Source organism: Dermacentor andersoni, chromosome 8, assembly GCF_023375885.2.
Source record: "Dermacentor andersoni chromosome 8, qqDerAnde1_hic_scaffold, whole genome shotgun sequence".
Classification (NCBI taxonomy): Eukaryota; Metazoa; Arthropoda; class Arachnida; order Ixodida; family Ixodidae; genus Dermacentor; species Dermacentor andersoni.
Window position 1 is genome coordinate 87635747 of NC_092821.1, and position 20235 is coordinate 87655981.

The 20235-nt window shown below is 45.2% G+C and overlaps 1 protein-coding gene across 1 annotated transcript; it reads right to left on the bottom strand.

The window, feature by feature from the left end:
- Positions 1-1496: 1496 nt before the first annotated feature.
- On the bottom strand, positions 1497-18714 carry Eip63F-1 (Ecdysone-induced protein 63F 1). Its single transcript, XM_072289816.1, has 5 exons — positions 18302-18714; positions 9465-9608; positions 6171-6304; positions 2372-2483; positions 1497-1809 (listed from the first exon to the last, which is right to left on the bottom strand). The coding sequence occupies exons 1-5, from the start codon at positions 18360-18362 to the stop codon at positions 1787-1789; spliced, it is 474 nt and encodes a 157-aa protein (XP_072145917.1). The 5' UTR covers positions 18363-18714; the 3' UTR covers positions 1497-1786.
- Between the last annotated feature and the right edge of the window lie 1521 nt (positions 18715-20235).

The following is a 20235-nucleotide window of genomic DNA, read 5'->3' on the forward strand; positions in this document are numbered from 1 at the left end:
AGTGAGCTTCAGCTGATGTCTTCGAAGTGTCACTTTGGGAGCCACCGACAAGTTTGAGAACCTTATTGACGCTTTTGGTGTGCAACTTGACTCGGAAAGAAATTCGTGCTGTCCCTTGTCCTGTATGCCGCCTTGATATATATGGGAAAATATTCTCGCTGGCTTCCTCCCAAAGAAAGATTGTTGAAGATTCAAATGACTAAAACATGAGGTAGTATAAGAAACGGTCCGGCAACAAAGCACATTTCGCAAACGTGCTTATAGTGAATATAAAATTAATCAACACCAACGAAACAGAATGATCTCTAGTTACTCAAGTTAAGCACGAGTCAATGCATCAAGTCAGTGAATAATATAAATTAAATAAAAATGAAAGCAGACCATTGTGACCTTTTAGAATCCCATCCAAACTTTCAGTGAAGCTGTTCCCTTCGAGGGTGAGTACTAAGGACTTAAGTTACTTGCAAATAAAACACAAACTTATAAAGCTGTTCGCCTATTACTGGTCTGTTAGAAGACTTGCCCACATATAGTGCTTTAGAGCACCTTTTTAGAAGCTTTTCACAGGGATCGTTATTCAGCCACAGACGCTTAACTTCACTAGCACAGTTGAAGTTGAATTCTTATTTTTATTGAACTTTATTATTTAGTTCTCTCCAGGACGAAGGGCGAAATTCTTTGCTTTTCGTGAAACACCTTTATAAAGTGCATGAGTCTTGTATTCGTAAGTTATTGCACAGTCCGTTATTAACCCACAGACTTCTAACTTAATTCTAATTTAATATATATAAGAAGAAATGAGAAAGTACAAGCAAAATTTTGGCACATTGCCTATAGCACGGTTTCGCGCCGGCAACACATGCGCGCCAGCTTCCTTTACGCCAAAGAGTCAGGGGTGAAGTGGGCTTATTTATGGCACTTCATTAACCGCATCTAGAAAGCTTCACTTCACATAGGTTCCAACATGTACAGGCGCCGACAAAGGTGGTACACTCCACGCAGATTGCTACTGCAGGTGTTTTGGCGAGCTGAAGCACGAAACATTGACACGAGTCAAGCGACATGCCTGCAGATAGTAAAGGGCACCCATTGGCTGTCTCGATCCCAGATGCGTTGCGATGCAGTTTGCCGTTGCTCCGGCTCCCGCTGCGTGGAGTATACCACTTTTGTCGGCGCCTGTACGTTGGGCATAATTCTTTAACGGCCTCGTATGCCACTGCTTTGCTTCCCGACGCTGACTGCCGAAATCCCGTGGGGGCAGATGCAAACCTGTTTCTTAGCCGACCTTTGAAGGAAAATCAAGGAGCACGAGACCTTGTAGACGCCAACGATTACTGACATACTTACATGTAGTAATGAAACGCAAGGATCTCAAAATCAATTCACATGCCGCCACATGCGGCGTGTCTAACAGCCGGTGCGTTGCTTCAGGACGTCAAGTCCCCAGAATAAATGTACGAGTTTCCGAGGAAAAGGAACACAATGAACAAGTCACGTTCTCCTGTCGGACTTGTGGAGCAATATTTATTTGCATCCGGGGTACTGGTGTTTACGCAACACACTCCTTGAGCAGATAACTTTCTATGTACATGTGTCATGGACGGAGCGGACAGCCGCCTGAGCCGCCGAACGGCAGACAAGGCGTTTGAATGCCTCGCCGAAGGCCTCTGCAGTCGGGTCCGTGCCGATTGCGGGCGATGAGTATATCTCGATGATTGAACGCATCTTTGAATAAGTTAAGGCTTTCATGGCAGGCGTCGGGTAGGGACGGAAACACGTGACACCGCTATAGCAGGATTGTGACGAACTCTGCAAAGAGCGTAAATAGAAGGCAGAAAACATATTTAGCACCTCGCGATATGCTTATAGACACTGTTTGGTCTAGGTCAGAGCAGTTGAACTCCGAACCAATAGATATATATATTAGCTCGTGAGAATCTAGAAACGATTGTTTTGCATCATCCAGGGGAGGTTATTTAAGCAACTTCCCTTGAAGTAGGCAAGAGAAGACATTGTAGGGCACATTGCTCTGAGCAGACGTTAAAGAACCCCGGGTGGTCAAACCTAGGTGGGATACCTTACACCTGTGTTTCTTTCATAAAACTTGTGTTACTTTAGGACGAAATCTTCCCTTAACGTTTTTTTCATATTACTTGATTCTATTAAAAAAATACGACTAGTCGGAATGAACCTGACACTGTGCTGGGTCTCAAATCTCAATGTCTATGCAACAAAGTTGTTCGTTTATTGTATAAGCTTGGTACTCTTTAACAACACTACACGTTTACATACCTTTTATCGCTTTTGGTAAACACGCCTGCTTTAGTTCTTATGGAACACTTGCCCGTGTAGTTAATTCCTTGTTACCTACCTTCATAGTTTATCCTCCCGTCGTTGTCGATGTCCGTGGCTCGAATCATGCTGTCCAGCTGCGCCTCGGACATGGGTTCTCCGATCATTTCCATGGCTAGCTTGAGTTCGTCCTGCGCAACGCATTAGGACGGAGCGGGCAATGAATGATGCGAGTCCTGGGTATTCTATTTTGATGAAGCCCTGGTCACACGTATAAAATTACGGTCATGCGACGTTATACATCGCTCGACAAAGTATTGAGTAAAAGAAAAAAAAAATCCGCCTCCATACCACCTTGTGAAAGTGGATGTTGAGCGAAGCTGTTGCCGACGTTAGACAAGCACGACCTATGGTAATGTACCACCACCCCAAATGACATTACACGACGTTGCACAAGCGACGTACCCGCGCACGGGTGCGGAAGTGTAGTATACATGCTCATCCTTTTAGGCCCTCGGCCAAGCGCAAGTCCTTTGTCGAACTAAAGGAATGTTTAAAAAGCAAGTACGTTAGAGAAATGCGTAAAGTACGACTTACAAGCAACCTGCAGACATGATAGCATCGGACTGTAATTTGAATTTACGAGAAAATATGGTGCTGTTACGCGGAAATTGAAACACAAAGCCCTTTTCCAGCTGCCGCTTGAGGTTTGTCGCAGTAGCCGCGGCCGCTAGGCTGCGGTACTGCTTTTTTTGGGCGAGCAGAGACCGAAAATATTCACCGACGATCATGATATTCCCTAAAGCGAAATTCGAGCGCAGCGTGTACATGTTTCCATTTCGCTATATATCGAGGCAAATAATTTGAGACATGCGGCAGAGTCGGCGATCGTCGAAAATCTGATCTGCGGGTCAAGCGCGTCGGCATTTATACATGACTCGTCGAAAGTTCCAGCGTAATCGTTGGTCTAGCGTGGCTTCCAGAAAGTACTGCACAATTAGCGTCGCGCATGCAATCAGATTACAAAACAATCCCAAACCATGACAATCGAAATAAGCGCGAGCGGTAGCTGACGCGGACAGACGATAGTACAAAGGAGTGCTCCGGCTGAGACCATATACGATGACGCATCGAGCGGTCGGGCGGGTCGGCATGACACCAGTCTCCTGCCCACACGTCACTGAAGGGGTCGCTCTCACTGGTCGCGGTTCGTGTCTTTATCTTCCGCTCCACGTTCGCTCTTTCATCTTTCGCTGTGCTCATTTGCTCGGTTACGCCGCCATCGCCGCCGACGCTTGCCGAAGGAAAGGGCGCCTAAGAGCACCGTTCTAAAATCCTGGACATCTACAGGCTAACAGCTTTGCTGTAAAATCTCGGCTAACTAGAGGCTAACAGCTTCGCTGTAATAAATGGAGCGAAATATATTTTCATCAAAAAAACGTACCATAAGTGGAGAAATACCTTGTATGTTGGAATAACACTTGCGCTAATTCAGGCGGAACATGTTATACTGAACCATATTGCAGCGCACTTACAGAAGGCCAGGGCTTTCTCTGTTCTCGCATTCGGATCCGCAAATGTGCGCGTATTTAACGATATCTGTCATTTCTATAAACAAAACGTTGGCGCAACCCGTGCCGGACTTGGTCAGAGGTGGTCTAAAGTTGAAGTGTACTTTTTTACCTTGCAGCTAAAATGGTGTCTGAGACAAAGTGAGCACGTCGCATAGAAACTTAAAAACCCACGTCGCCTAATGCTGCGTGGCGCAATAATGCTACACGGCTTCAAAGAGCAATGAAAGGTTGACGTTCACAGAGTGGGTACGGCGTATTTATTTATTTATTTATTTAATTATTTATTCATTTATTAAAAATGGCTTACAGATAATACCCAGTTATACGCGGAAACCACTAAAATGCACTTCTGCTTAACGGTATGCATCGTCATTCATGAAATTTGAGCCAGAGATACACATCGAATGCCTCTCTTCGTTTCAAAGCTAAACATTCGGCAGTTATCTGCCTAGCTGGGCACAGCTGAACTAAAGAGCAAATTAGGAGCAACCACAACAAAATCAATTTTGATTGGAGTTTTCCTTGCTCTTTAACTTTTTTGTGTCACACACGATAGGGCGAAAATCAGAAGTGATTGCCACTTGTAGCTTTTACCTAACAGCAAGTCTGCAAAATAAACGCATTGTAACCATACTGGTGCTTCGGCTTTTGCTCACGTTCGGAGGTGAGCTGGCGGCAGAAGTAGCTTCGGCAAAAAGTAAGCAACGCTTGGGCGAATATCCTGAAGAGATTGTGCTGCCTATCAAGAGCAGCGCAGTTTGTTATCTCACCGCTGAAATCTTGAGCTTGGTTCGAACTGTATACACAGTTGCTTAGTGTTGTTTTCTTCTGCGCTTTTACCTGATATCGCAGCGCTTATCTGACCTGCACTTAGAGCCAGAATGGCCCGTATGCTCGACAGTGGCGTTTCTTTCATGAAGTTAACACTCAAGGGAACAAAAAGTGTGCTAACAAGCATTACAGTATCTTTAAGGAAGGATGAACTGTTTCTTTGAGCATAATGTAGTACATTTGTTAGGCAGACTGGTTGTTTATAAACCTAATATTTTGACGGGGGAGAACTTATTTTATGATTATGCTTTGTTCGGGATAAGTGGTCAATCACTACAGCAAATTTCTTGTGTTACTTTCTTTAGTTTGCGAATGTAGAAAACGAGTATATCCGTATACGTAAGGGCAACAGTGTGAGGCCGGATGGGCACAGCCATGAACAGTGAACAATTGGAAAAGTCAGAGAGATAAAAATATTAGCAATTTATTTTGTATAATTATGTAATGTGTCTGTTGAAAAGAAGTCTATAGGTGTACCGTCTTAAGCAAAATTACACCCTTTGGGTCGTACCTTGCCACACTACAATAATCGTCATTCGTCTTCTCCGCATTTCCTTTCTTTAACGATGCGAGCCCGGTACTTCCAAGTCACGAACGGCATGTGCGTTATCAGCACGACAGAGCATTCTCGACAGGAAAGTAGCGAGCGCGGCGTTTTCGAGGAAGAAAACGCAAGCAGGACTGATGGCGATTATTGTTGTGTGGCAAATATACACCCCAAAGGGTGTACATTTGTTTAAGAGTGTAGGTTGAAAAATCATGCCAGGCTTTAGCCATTGCTGATCAAGTTCCTTACGTAAAATAGTTCAAGTATTCATGGTGCTTTTCTGTACTACAAGGTGTATTTCGTACGCATACTAACGGCCCAAAATAGAAGGACTGATAACGAGAAAGGAAAGCACAAACACCGCGCTTCCAACAAATATTTCATAGCGGAATGATGCATTTGTTGGAACGCCAAGGGAATGTGTTTATACTGTATTGATCACTGCTTATGAGCTGTTGATACGGATCCTTACTACGTTACCAACGTACCCGACTACTAACATGTTTTTGAGTAGCACATTGAAGATATGACACCCAGGGATTTCAGGTCATTTACTTTGTTCATGCAAAAGCGAATAGCGTTCGTAACGTCCGATTGTCTCTCCTTAAACCCCTATTTTATTTTTGTTCAAACTGACGCCCAGAAACGTAGATATTTAGTTTGTATTTTCACTTTACGCTAAAGCGCTGAATATTTAGACGAGAAGATCATAAGCAAACAAAAGCAATGAAGAAAGCATGAAGCAAAAGCAGTGTAACTGTGACTGAGTAGTGTTGAAAAAGTTGTTCGACAACGCTTCTTGTTAACAACCACACTGAGAACTTTGTTGAATACTTGTTGCCTTAGTACTTATAAACGGGTAGGAATACGTTTTCCGTTCGCAGCCGTGAAAACCGCACGCGAAAGGAGAGGCGAACGAAAGATACCTTTGTGATGTAACCGTTGGCGTCCTTGTCGAACACCCTGAACGCTGCCAGCAGGTCTTCCATGACGTCATCCTTGATGCTCGTCTGCCCGGCCATCCAAGCAAGGAACTCATCTTCGCTGATAAGCCCGTCGTCTGTAATAAATGAAGTGGTGTTAAAGCTTCTACAACATTTGCTAAACGACGTTGGATGTTGATAATAGCGTGCGCTGGCAGCATATCACCTGATTAGGACGTTATAATTACTCTTTCTTCACAAAATATAGCTGTTTCATGTAGCCTCAACCCCACTTCGCAGCTACGTCGTAAGTGATAATAGCCCTGATGGATGACTCTTGCTACAGTACTGCTTTAATATTTGCAGCAGGAACTTGGCTCTGTGACTTAAGTCTGACAGATCCTTTGATTTCCAAGTAGACAGCGACTTTTGATAAATACCTTGTGAGAAGTATTTTTGTGCATTTTTTTGTTCCTTTGTGCTACCACGACCTGATCATGCTTGGTTTTCTGATGGTGTTATAAAGCTATAACCTTATGTTTTTTCTATTTTCGCCATGACCGACGGACGTTTTTGGTTATTGTTTTGTTGTTTTGTGATACTGTCTTGTGTGTTCGTTATTATAGTTATTGAAACTCTGCGCTCGCTGATTTCCATGTAGAACGATGTGTAACGCAGATACGCAAATGCCGTTTGTGAGATGAAAGTACAAGGCGCTCAGCGCCTAACAAACAAAACGGACGCAACATATAGAAGATTATACTTTGGGGGATAAGATGAGTCCAATAGGATGCAAAGATGGTAAGGGTCAATTACACGTCTTGAGATATATTGCACTGCGGTACTCGATTAGATTATCAGTGAAATAAGTGGCTTGTGTGAGAGTGACCCAATATAATAACTGTTGAACGAACATAGAAATTATGGGAGAGTACACGGATTCGTCTAAACTTTTTTTAGGCTTCAAACTGCGCAGCTCCTTGACGCTGATTTGGCTTCATTGTGCGGCGATTCTTAAAATGTCCTAGCCTCCTCTTGCTATAATTGCACTCTTCTCCGAACACTAGAAATATAGGCGATTGTATGGAGCATAAAAATAAAAATTGTTTACCATTATGAGTGATCCCTTTTAGAGTGTTATATAAAATATGTGGCACATGTACTGTAAATTGTGATTGTTTGATCTGCGGCAAGTTGCGTGATGGGAACGTAAACATCTCACTTTTTTAAAGAAGTTACTCTGGCGCAATAATGCTACACGGCTTCAAAGAGCAATGAAAGGTTGACGTTCACAGAGTGGGTACGGCGTATTTATTTATTTATTTATTTATTTATTTAATTATTTATTCATTTATTAAAAATGGCTTACAGGCCTGAAGAATGGACCTGTAAGGTATCTTGAAATCCTTTTGTGGTGCTCGTTCGAAATGTGCTAACAAGCCTATTTATATATTTTTTGGTAGACTGGTGGTGGTAAGAAAAAAAGATAACAGTTTAAGGGTGGGTCGTTAAAATGATCGTATTATAATGACCAACTCTCCTTGGCACTGCGTTAATTTAGCAGTGTCAGTAGCACTTAGCCACACATGCCCCTTTCGTAGTATCCGAGGGTGTAAAACTTGACGCCTTTATTCACGAAGAGAGCTCTTGCATTAAAAAAAACTATTCTGCTATGGTTTCAACGGTAAAACTTCATGTCTTGTTTAGAAAGGGAGACAATGGTATCGTTGAATGATGTTGATCAAACAACCTATCGATTTATCATGAAAATGAAGAGTAAGGACGCTGGCAACTAAGGAATATAATGTAAGTGTATAGTTCTACGATGACACGAAAAGATAACGGGTTGGCACCTACACACGGAGCATGGTGACTATTATAAGTCAAGAGATCTTCACATATATCGTACTTTGTGCCACAAAGTTGCTCACAATATTTTTAAATAGCGTAAAGATGCCGGCTACGGTGTCTATAGAAAGTAGGTCATCGGAATTGTAAGGTTACATCTCCTATGGAGCCAAAACTTTATCAAGCTCAAAAGGGCATTTGCGTGTTTGAGCACATTGACCACGCTCATATTGTGTCTTTACAGAGAGGTGTTAAATAATAGGCCAGATGTTGAACTTGATTGAGCAGTTCCGGTTCTAGTTATAGGTTGCCCCAAATTACCAACCAGAGGGCTGGCTTACCGCTTCATAGTTTGGTTTACGTAGGCAACAAAGAGGAAATAACCATGCTAAATATAATTTAGACAGGTCAAAGCTTAGCCAGCGGAGTATTGTAGCTGTGATTTCGTATTATCATTAATGTCATGATTATTATCTTCGCAACCCGCCGTGGTTGCTCAGTGGCTATGGTGTTGGGCTGCTGAGCACGAGGTCGCGGGATCGAATCCCAGCCACGGCGGCCGCATTTCGGTGGGGGCGAAATGCGAAAACACCCGTGTGCTTAGATTTAGGTGCACGTTAAAGAACCCCAGGTGGTCTAAAATTTCCGGAGTCCTCCACTACGGCGTGCCTCATAATCAGAAAGTGGTTTTGGCACGTAAAAAGAAAAAAAATTATCTTCGCACACATAATAAACCATAGGAGAGAGCGAGAGAGAGAATAAAACATGTAGCTTGAAACTGCACCACAACCGGGAAGGCGGTAGAAGAAAGAAAGGCAAAGAAAAATAAAAGAAAGACGAAATACGAAGTAAGGACCCAGACAATAATATCCGCATTGCGCTTTTGCGAAAGCGGATTAGGTACCATGTATCAAGAACCTGCATTTTGTCAGCTGTAAGTTATTCACTATAGAAGCAGCAGATATTCTAGGAGCGTCTTGCATGCAGCGTTCAATTAAGCGGAGAGATAAAACGCGACACCTTCGAAACTAGTGACCCACTTTCCTTCGCCAACACTAGGTGGAATCGGGCAGTTTTGATGTATTGTTCAAGCACATAAATTGGAACCCGATGCACCGCTCCTAAAATTTTAGGATAGCCTGCCCCACTTGAGCTAAATTTCCCATTTTCCACATTTAATAAAATAGAATGAACCAGATATGGCGTGACTATTAAACTGAAACACATGGTGTATATACCGTGTCTCTCCCTTATTCAAAATGGCCCATACACTCCGTAGCATAATCCTATATAGTCATAAGGGTTTATACGGTCACATACGCGTTTTCATATAGGAACCTACATGATCACATAATTTGGACGGTTGATATATGGGGAGGGGGAGAGGGAACGCGGCATATTTAGTATGGTCGGGCTCGCAAATGAAGGGTGTTTCAGCGGGGCACTCACCCCTGCCCGATGCCTGTACGACGAGCTTCTGTATCATGGAGTCGTTGAGCAGGATGCCCAGGTTGTCCAACATGTGCTTGATCTCGGCGGCATTCACACGGCCGTCCTGGTTCTTGTCCAGCAACAGGAAGGCCGCCTTCAGCTCTGCGTGTCATGAAAGAGAACGTGCCTTTTTTTTATTCAAAACGAAGTCGGAACCATCTCCGTCAAATTTTACTTCAGCAAAGAGTCTGTGTTGGTCTTGTGAGTGCACACAAGTTACCCTTAAATGAGCAGCAAGGAAACTAACGGTGAATAAATTTACACTTGCACAGCTTTATTATTAGCTCTTATTTCCATGTCTTTCGGCAAACAGAGTTTTTCATTATGGCAGAAGAGGCGTACCAAAGTTTACCTTGCGCATATCCCGAGCAAAGAAGGGGCAGAGGGCCTAATGATGGTGTGATATCACGGATGTGACGGCATCTTTCGCGTACCCGGGTGCCTTCTTTTTTTTTGTTAGAAGAAACTAGAGAAATTGCCAGATTGCGTTTTCGCTTACCCTTAGTGCGTAACTTATGGTTTTTGTTAAGAATCAGGTGACCAGTAGGGTGTAGATGCTGTTGAAATATCTAATATAGTACCAACTGTCAGATGGGGCTGCAATTTCAGTATAACGTCAACAGCCACGTATCGTTTTGATGCGTTTTTAGAGGCTTGAACATCTCTGCTGATGATAAGACTGGCATATTAGCAATGTCACAAAGCTTATGGAACGATGTGAGTCAACTTTTTTATTCCTCCATTTCTAACTCGGGATACCGCGCATGCACAAACGCACGCACTCAAGTGCCCTCACTCGATTGCTCACTCATCGACGCACGCAAGCACACACGTTACAATTACTAGGACCGACGCCTACAATGCACTTCACTATGAGTGCGCGCAAATTCGGCCACTCACTTTTCCAAATCACTATCTCTGAAGCGAGTTCCAGACGAGAACACTACAATGTGTGATATCCACACGTGAGCAATTTACGAGACGGAAGAATTTGCAGTCTCATTATAAATGCCCCTGTTCGTCAAACGTATGCATTGTTTAATGTGTCAAGCAAGAAATGTCAGCTCTTCATTCAAGTGTGAACAGACTGAATATTTCAGTCGTTTTTTACAGGCTAGCATAGTATACCGATGCATGCAAACACAGAAAAAAAAGAGTATATGAACATGGGGTACTCATGCCACATTTCTTTATCATTTTTTTCTTACAGTGTCACTGTACCTCTCCCCTTGTGGACTTTGTTTCCAATGAATAAAAGGCTCTGTCTTGTGCTAGCAGTGAAGCAGGGAAGAGCTGACACTTTGTTGTGCCGCTGAGACGGCCTGTGCCGGGCGGTTTCGTTTGAACATGAAAAACGCGTACGGTGGCAATTGATATGCGGTAGGCTGCTGACAAGGAAGGACCGGAGGACTGCAGTGTGTCGCTTTGCGACAGGCTAGCGCCATTTTCTGAAAGCCAGGCGCACCTTTTTTATATTTTAAGGGCTTGATGCCGCACCACGATAAACATATCCACGTTAAAGGCAACTTGCAGCTAAAGGCGTCAGACTTTTCACAGAGCCTTCTCACACCTCCCAATGAAGATTAGTGGTACCTTTTTAAATTAAAGCCGTTATATCTCTGATGATACGTTCGATAATTCGCGTGTAACTTCATAATGAAGTTGAGGAAGTGATTGACAATTGGAGTAGCGAAAATTTGGAAGACAAAGTAGAGCACAATTTGTAAAACAGTTCGCCGGAAGGGGAACTGAGGCACACACGAGAATTTCAATATCAGATGGATCTCAAGGACGCAAATTATTATTGAGCTTTGCAGCAACGTTGAACCGCGCACTTCAACGTGGGACCGAGAACATAATATGAAGCATGGAAAGGCAGAATCCTGGTTGGTCTGGACCGAGGGTATACTGTATCTGGACCGTCATGGAACGTAAACTGCGTTAGAGTTAATTTCTTTGCATTGCAGATTAGAATCGACCCTACGAAGCACCCGCATTCTTTTTCATGGAGCCCGGTAAGCTTAAGACGCTAAAATAACAATAATAAAGAAAGATCAGCAGACAAAAAAAGAAAGAAAAAGGCATTGGCATTGGTTTGGCCAATGTAAAAACCCCCACTCTTGGACGCCATATTTGTGTAGCTAATCTATATCTGCAATTACATTTTGCCGCAATATACGCAAAAAGTTGTGCGTGTATGTTCTTGAGGCATAAAGCGTGCTTCCTATAGTGCAAACCATAAAATAGGTATCTCACATATTTAGAGCACGTGAAACGGCATTATGCTTTCATGGAAAAATGATCTGCAAATACTATCAGACAGCAAGTTTTTCGGCAGGAATACTGCTACCACGGCGCCCGGGGAACTGTGATGATGTATTTGCAAAGATCTGAGAGTAAAGAAGCAGAAAATTGGAGGGGTGGGGGAACGCTCGAACCGTTTTGCCTGCATGCAACCTCGTAGAAACGATTATTTTCTTGTTCTCTCCCTTTTTTTAATTGGGTGAACCTGCCGTAAGCCATAAGTGTACAAAAAAAATGCAATAAATGCATGCAGTCCTATTTGATGCCGATACTGCAGAAGCGAGTTAGCACACCTGTCCATTGCCCAATGGGTAGAGTCATCTGGAACATTCGGCTTTAGTTTGGCCTCTCTAAGCATTTTGGGCCGAATGTCCATAGTACCATAATACAGCCACAAAATATGACGACCGAATGCAATTGGCACAGGTACTGGGCACTCGGGACACTTTGCATCTGATTGTGGCTTCGAGAAACGGCTTGTTCTGCAATAGCGCAAAACAATGCGCCGCGTTCCACAAGCTACGCGTTCAGGCATTGTGCTTCATCCTACACGTTATTTCCTCTATGAATCCTTGTTCACGTTATCTTCTGAATGATTACCGTAGATTCGTAATGCATTTTTGAAACATACTCAGGTGCCTTGTAATTTCGATGATTTATTTGCATTTCATTTATGTTGCAGAGAAGCCCATTGTTCTCTTGGCAGCGCGACAATGACCATGAAGTCATCCGGGCTTCACAATAGCTAGGGCGAATGCTGCGATTACAACCTGCGCTGGCTATAAGTCTACACGCTCTAACGATTTGCTGTCGTTGTACAGTATCGGCCATTGTGGCGCAGATAACCGGCGTCCATTTCAGATGTGAAAGCAGCGCGCAGTGGGCTCCGGCATAATATAAAGGCGGCAGAATTTGCTCGTCGAGTGCAACGTTCGAAAGAAAATTCTGTTTTCTTGTGTAACCTCGGATATTTTTAGCAGATAATCGATACGTTTGTCGAGAGCCGGAAATTTGCAAGCTGTGACTGCATAGGACACGGCATTCTTCGGCGCTGATGCATCGCCGGCAACAGCACACTCAAAGAAAAACAGACGAAAATGAAAGAAAGAGCGGGATCAGGGGGTAAATAGGAATATTCAAATGTAGTATGGCTGACGATTGCTTGAATGATCGATTGAAACCATTCTTTATTCGACATAAAAATTTTACGAGTCGAATCGGAGGGCAGCCTAGCTGGTTCGGCCGTCCTCTGGTGTCCTCCGCTGCCTCGGTCCGACCGACAAGCTACTGCAGTCGGTCAGGGTCCTCGCTGCGAAGGATAGCCTCCGATTGCACGAAAGGGTGTTGGCGATGGGGTTTATACCACGCGGTTGAACTGGCAAGCCGATATTTTGTGACATTGGCCCGCGAGCTCTCAGCAGTGAGGGCAGCGAGGTGTGATTTTGTGAGAGATGAGGATGTGTTTGTTTGTAGCCTTTCGAGCGTCTGCTCCTCTAGCCTGCTAAGTCCGCGTGTGGTGGAGGGGAAAATCCTTTGAACTGTCTGTAGTGCTTATGTAATTTCCCATTGCGTTGTGGGTTCGTGTCTGTTTCCTGGGTCCCTAGCGTCTGTGTCGGGGAAAGCTCGGTGAGGAAGGACCGCAAGCCAGTTTGTTGGCTGTTTTGTTTCCTCGCGATGTCCACGTGGCTGGGGAACCAGGTCACCGATATCCAATAACTACAATGCTTTATAGTAACCACCCACCAGAACACGCATGCATGGCGAATACCTGCCAGCTCTTCCGAATTCTTCGTACTGTTCACAAATTTGTGGTGTAGAAAGTGCTGTGAGGAATACGTAGAAGTAATTGTACTGAAAGTGAAATAGACCAAATAAAATTTTGGCGCATGGGAGTCGTGTACTGCCGGACGACCGCGAAAGGGCAAACATGCGGAGTGGTGGCACAGGAACCGATCTATGAACGCGATTTATCCTTGACGTAGCCCACGGACGGGTAAAGGAAGCGCACGACTATAGGCAAGCTTTTTAGAACCCCTGTCCACGTGCACATGTCTACCCCACCGAGCAGCGCGGTCACAGGGGCGTAGCTCAGCAAGCCCCTGAGCAGGGGGTGCCGATTGGCTGTGCAGCCGAAACGGCTGATAGCGTCGCTCGCGTGTGCTACTCTTCCTCGTTGTGTACCATTCGGCCCTCGGTCGGTTGCCGATAATTATGACAAAGCGCGGGTCACACCTCTCCACGCACTGCCCGGTCGCTATTGTTTCGGGCGTTGGCAACACGTCGCTGTCAGGCCGGAGACGAGATAACCTGCGTGGCTGCGCGATAAAAGTACGTTGTGTGCTAATCGGCTCGACCCGGTTGTAACCGCATCTGAGAAATGACTCAACGGCTGCGCCCGATAAGGGCTCCGTGACAGAAGCGCGTTCCAGAGCGATTTCTACTTCGGAGCTGAGGAAGAAATGCTAGTTCGAAATTGAAATCTCCTGTTGTGCGTTTTTTGAGTGAGAGCGCATTCGTATATTGGTTGGTGTAAGGACGCCTGTAAACCATGATAGAACGGTAAACAGACAATAGCAGTGTCTATGATCTGTCGTGAGCAGCACACACCATCAGCATGATTTGAAACGCGAACACAAAAGAACCACGATCAGAACTGTTCATGGAAGTGCGCCGGGTAATCGCTCTGTGACCGGTTTAAGAGGATGAAATAGGGACAAGTGTACTTCCTAAAGCCTGAATCAGGCCGCTGTTGCAAGTACAAGCGGTTCTGTAAGCAGAAGAACGCATTGGAATAGTTTCCGACTTGTTCGCGTTTAATTTTTATGCTGAGTAGCCAATGTTTTGATTCGCATCCTGATTCATAAGGCGTTGAGCGCATTGTAAGCAGTGTAATCGTACGTGAAATGAGCGCGTAGTGCATAAACTTCAAACCGATGTTGCTTTATCTTATTGATAGGTAACGTTGCAACGAAGCACTACCTCAGATTTTCAGAGGCTCGGCGATGAAGCGGCTTGGAATCGTTCAGATGCCCTGGTGCTCATTAACACGCATCCAAGTCTAGTCGCACGACCGTTTTGAACTGTCATCGGCGCTCGGCCACTGCAGCCACAAACGGAAGCTACGAGCATGCGCACGTTAGTAAAGCCACAGCAGCTGGTGGACAACTATTGGATATTGCATTTTTGTTTCATTATTTCACTTTCCTATACAAATAGCATTCACTATTTACTAATTGCATAAGTTCTCTCCTAACAACGCAGAGAAAATACTCGGCATGCGCGCCTTACAAATTATAGCGTTATAACAGCCGTGTTTCCCAAAGCGTTGACATAAGCCGTCTGCCATCGGTGGTACATTCCGCGTGCAAAGAGGTCAACGAAAATTTAAAGCCTACTTGCGTAATTCAGCAAACAAGTTATCGCTGAATGGCTGGCATGTTCTCTTGCTGTGCGCGGAAAGCCAGAAGTATGTATTTTTGAAATGCGGAGGAACCGATATAAAGCGGCTCGTTATAGCTAGTGGAATCACACCGTACTCATTATAGGTTTGTAGCAACTTATGAAGTTAATGTGTACGTTTTCTAGAGTTTCAATGCAAAGTATTATTGACATATATCTTGTGTGAATTCTTGTGCGGGCCCTGTGAAGTTACTCAACATATAAACTGTACATATATTTGTGTGTGTGTCTACAGTAAGTACTTTCGTGAGTTTGTCCGGCATGCTTGCTTTCGAAATTTTTTTTCCCATGTTTTAGTAGGTAGTATTGGTTTGCAAACTGCATCTTGAGACAATTGGCCCGAAAGTAGGCTATGTATGCATATGTGTGTCATCAGTAATGAAATGGAGAACAAAGGAAGCAATTTAACATTTTCTCGTTTTTAGTCGAATTATACTTATGGTATGGCAACATAATCAGACATGCGAACAAAAGGTGCTGGGGCTTGTACATTCTTAATTCCGTGAACGACTTCTCTCTACGTCCGAGACGCCACTTCGAATACATAAAAAATATTTAGTATTTTTCAAAGAAACTCCTACTCCAAGTTAGCTGCAGGTGTCGAAATTTAAAAAAAAAGTGCCTTTCTTGAAGAATAAAAGCCAAGCTGCCATATATATTTTCGAGTGCGCCATGTAGTGCAAGCGGCTCTTAACCCTTGTTGAAAATTAGCATGAAGGAGAAATGCTACTGCACGGAGCGCATTTAGCTGCCACCGTTGTCACCCTTTTCAGTGACATTCCTTTGTAATTCTTGGCCCTCCCATGAGCATATTTCGAAACGATTCCTTTCACTTTGCGTTCTTCCAGTCTTTCTTCGTTGGATTAGCAGAAAACAGCGCTCCCGTTATCACTGATGTCGGCAACTCGGCGATACATTTGAGAAATAAATAAAATCTGAAAAGAAAAGAACGTCTTTCAAGATATGGGCTAAGAGCTCTAAAGGTCAAGAGCAATCTGCTCTAAACTTTATACCAACGGAACGCTAACGGCGCTGTACTGGAGAACCGCTACACGACTTCCTCTCAACAGACGCGGTTAATCACTCGTTGGATTACACGCTTGCGGAAGATATGCCTTGAGTGGCCCTTAACTTGCGAAATGCTGAGATGGGTCTGCACATATATCTCACGTGCTGCAGGGCTGTCGTTTGCAGTTGGCAAAGGCCGATGTAAGTGCACGGGCTGGGAGCTATTTTGCCCCTGAAGCCTCACCATCGCTAATCTTCTGGCAAAACAACCAGTGCTCACGGATTCACCTTGTCGGGCTGGTTATAATGAACCACGACACGTACGACTAAACGATCTTTTAGAATCTGTCAGATAAGCGAGCTGTCCTGCCAGATATTCCCTCTAGCTGGCGTGAGAGCGCGAACTGTGGTTGCTTTTTTATCTATAAAGCAATGTTCTGCTCGCCTTTCCATAACAGGGGCCCGGTGTTTATCAGTTTGTGCAAGCAAAATAGGACAATGCACAATGAGTGCTGCCGGAGTGTTGCGCACGACACGCATCTCAGTGCACGGGCAAATCAACCGGCAGGACCGAGGGGCTCGCGACTGCCGCACCCGTTACTAGAGACGGCCGTCCTTGTAAATTGATAAGATAAGCGAGCACAATAAAGTTGCTCAATGGATAAAAGCGAAATAGCGTGGGCGTGGCAGCGGTCTTTCGTGTCAGAGAAGATACACACACGCGTGCTCTTGGGGTATAGCGATCGCCATTGTTGACATCGGAGGCTGAGGACGTGCATCGACTAAATCAATAAACGTTGATCTTGCGTGCTACAAGTGCGAGAAGTTGAGGTGAAGGCATAATAACGACAAAAGAGGCGAAGAAATGCGCAGGATCTTGACATTGGTTGTTCCTCTGTGTTCTGTCCGCTTCACAATTTGCACTATAACATTAGAGCATCAGGCAGGGAAGGTTGTAAAGCTTGTGCGAGTTTTTAAAGGTCGTAATGCTTTTTCTCGAGTATGCTGGCAGGAGAGCCGTACTTTTTGCGAAACGAACTGAAAGCAAATGATGCCGTATTTTGACGTGGGCCAAGAACACTCCGACGTTGATTACCACCTTCAGGTTACATTACAGTTCGGCAAGGCTGGACAAGTATTACTTAGGCTTGCTGGTAAAGCATCGCAATACTTGAGAAGCGCGCACAACACAGGACATGGTCGAGGACATAGGATTAACAGAATGAGTGCTTCGTGTATTCGTCCTATTCTACGTCCTTGTCTTTCCTCATGGCCATTTCAGTAGCACATGCTGGTGTTGTTTTAGCTCTCCCAGCCTTCATGTATACTGGATGCCATTTAGATTAGACGCATCGGCCACGGAAAGCTGTGTTGAAATGCGCACCTACTGCAAAGCGCCTGGTAAATGAAATTTTAGAGCTCAGTACTGACTAAAAATAAACACGGCTGGCCGGAATTAATCAGGAACGTCTTAGTATACATTAAAACGCAGCGCGGATATCTCGTCAAGAAGTCATATTTCAGTGGACGTAGTAATGCACGCGATACATTGTGTCAGTGGACCTGCAAGTCATAGAGTTCTTTCTGGCGCTACATACCATATGAACGAGCTTATGCCAGCTGCTACAAAAGCATAGAGAAAGTATTATTCATTGACGAATCCAGTTCCAAAGTTTCAGGCAATTCAGTTGGTTTGTGATCCTTTGCCTGCAAAGAAACGTAATTGACTAGACTGGACATTACTGCGGGATACGGTATTAGAATACTAGCCTGTTCACTTAAAACATTAGAGATTGCAATAAAATTTTAGCGCTGGCCGCGCGCATACCTACAGAGATGTCGAGCCAGACAAGCAGAACGGGTATCGTGTCACCAAGACTTTCGCGACACAGTGTCCACATGCTGAGGGTGGGAAGCTCATTGTTGTCCTCGCTGATTAGTGCCGCTAACAAGTTGCTAACAAGCAGCTGGGAAGCAGCGAAAGCGTTGCTCCTCAAACACTAGAGACAAACTTGTCAACTGACCTTTCCTCTCGCTGTTGACAGCGTCGTAATCTGGCGCCAGGAGACACGTCGCAGAAGTCATGTCGACCGCAGATGTCTGGTCTCCTTGCTTGTTTGGTGCCGTGATGGGTCACTACTGGGTCGTTCGGGCGCTACTCGCTAAACTGCTTTGGTGGGGGGTACCGGTTTAAGATTCGGGGGTGGTTGCGCGTCGTACGCTTTGTTAGTATACCATGGCTTCTTCGTTGCTGTCCTTGCGTGGGGCAGGAGGAGCTCGGCTTCTAGAGGACAGTAAGGGGCTGCTGGCTTCTCCAGCAAGTCCGGCTGAGGAGACAGTGGAAGCGCTGGGGGCGCTCGGGGCGTCGCGAAGTGTCGCGACTCGCGGCACGTTGGCTGCGATCAGCTCTCGCTCCCGGTAGACAACTGAGTTTGCTCGGCCCCGTGCGGCGGATTATCACCACTCGGCGAACCCGAGATAACAACGCGCATAGCTGTGTGCCGGCCATGTCTCCAATCGGCGCTCTCCCACTCTCCTGGTCATCCCACATCCTCCCCTTTTTTGGCCTTTGTTGCTGTTGATTCAGATACTTCGCAGCACGCTGCCATGCTAGAAACGAACGAACCGAGGTCTGTTTGCTCGCTGGTTCACTTGCCTTGCGTTCGTTAGTCCATTGTTCGAGCTCTGGACTGTTCTCTCACTTGGCATGCAATGAGCTCGCGCTGTTTCGATGCTGTCGCTCATAACGGAAGGGGTGTATTATTTCTAGAATGGCGGAGAAGTTACGCGAAGCGAACCAGGTGGCTTGATGATCTTGGATTCGCCTTATGCGAATCTGACAAACAGATAAAACACACTTTTTACAAACACACTTGCACATGTCCAAAAAATCGCTTGCCAATTTCAACTATCATTTATCGCAAACCAGTTTTGCGGAATTCAGCAAGGCGTGGGAAGGATCATGAAAGGAAAAAATGACATCTATCGACATGTAGCACGAACCTACAACGGAGACCCACCTGGGTTTCTCAGAAACAATGTTTCGCAGTTGAGGAAAAATTCGTCCTGGTCTTCAACGGCGAAGTTTTCTTTCGGCGAAACCCGTCTGGTTTCCGTTGTAGCTTCGTGCTACAAATAGGTGGATGTAAATTTTTCCTTTAGGCTATCATCCGTGTTATAGGAGAACGTGACGGCAACCAATGACCCGTGCCGGCGTCCCTACATTTATTTCAGGTGAAGGATGAAAGCGGCGAGCGGAGCGGTGGCTGCCACGACCAGCGTGGCCGCCTTCCAGAACGACACTGCGCGTGCCGAGCTTGTCTTGTCTTGTCTCCCAAACACTGACGAAGTTTTCTTGCTTGGTTGCTGGTTTTCTTCTCGCTCTCCAGATTTTCTCTATTTATATGATTTTCGTGCACCAGTAACAGGCAACGACGTTTGTGCTGAGCCCTGAACACTCCTACTCTGCTGGGAGATCCTCCCCGCGGAGCTTGCCACGGTGGATATAGTCTTGGACTCGTCTGGCGGTCAGCATAGACCACCCGTGGCTCGGAAGCGCCTCAGTTTGGCAGTAGGATCCGACGCTGCTGATTCTGAGCTTTCTGACTCAAGTTAGGAAGATTCGGATGCTTTCATACCTGTCAAACACCACCGTCCAAGACGGACGTCTCCGGCATCGCCCTCAAGTGAAGCGACTATCATATACAGCATCATCAAGACTACGACAGTAGCTTTCATGCCCGTCGACGCGATGGTGAGCCGGAATGCTATCTTCCGACAAAAACTTAATGATTTCTTCTTCAATCTTGCCCCTGGACTAATGCAAGAGGTTCACGTGAACCTCTGGAAATATGTAATTGCCGTTGACACAACTGATGATAAGGTAGTGCAAACTCTACTTGGGTTGTCTGTAATCTGTGGGGTCCACCCGCGGCCCTGCATACCATAGGGTGCAAAT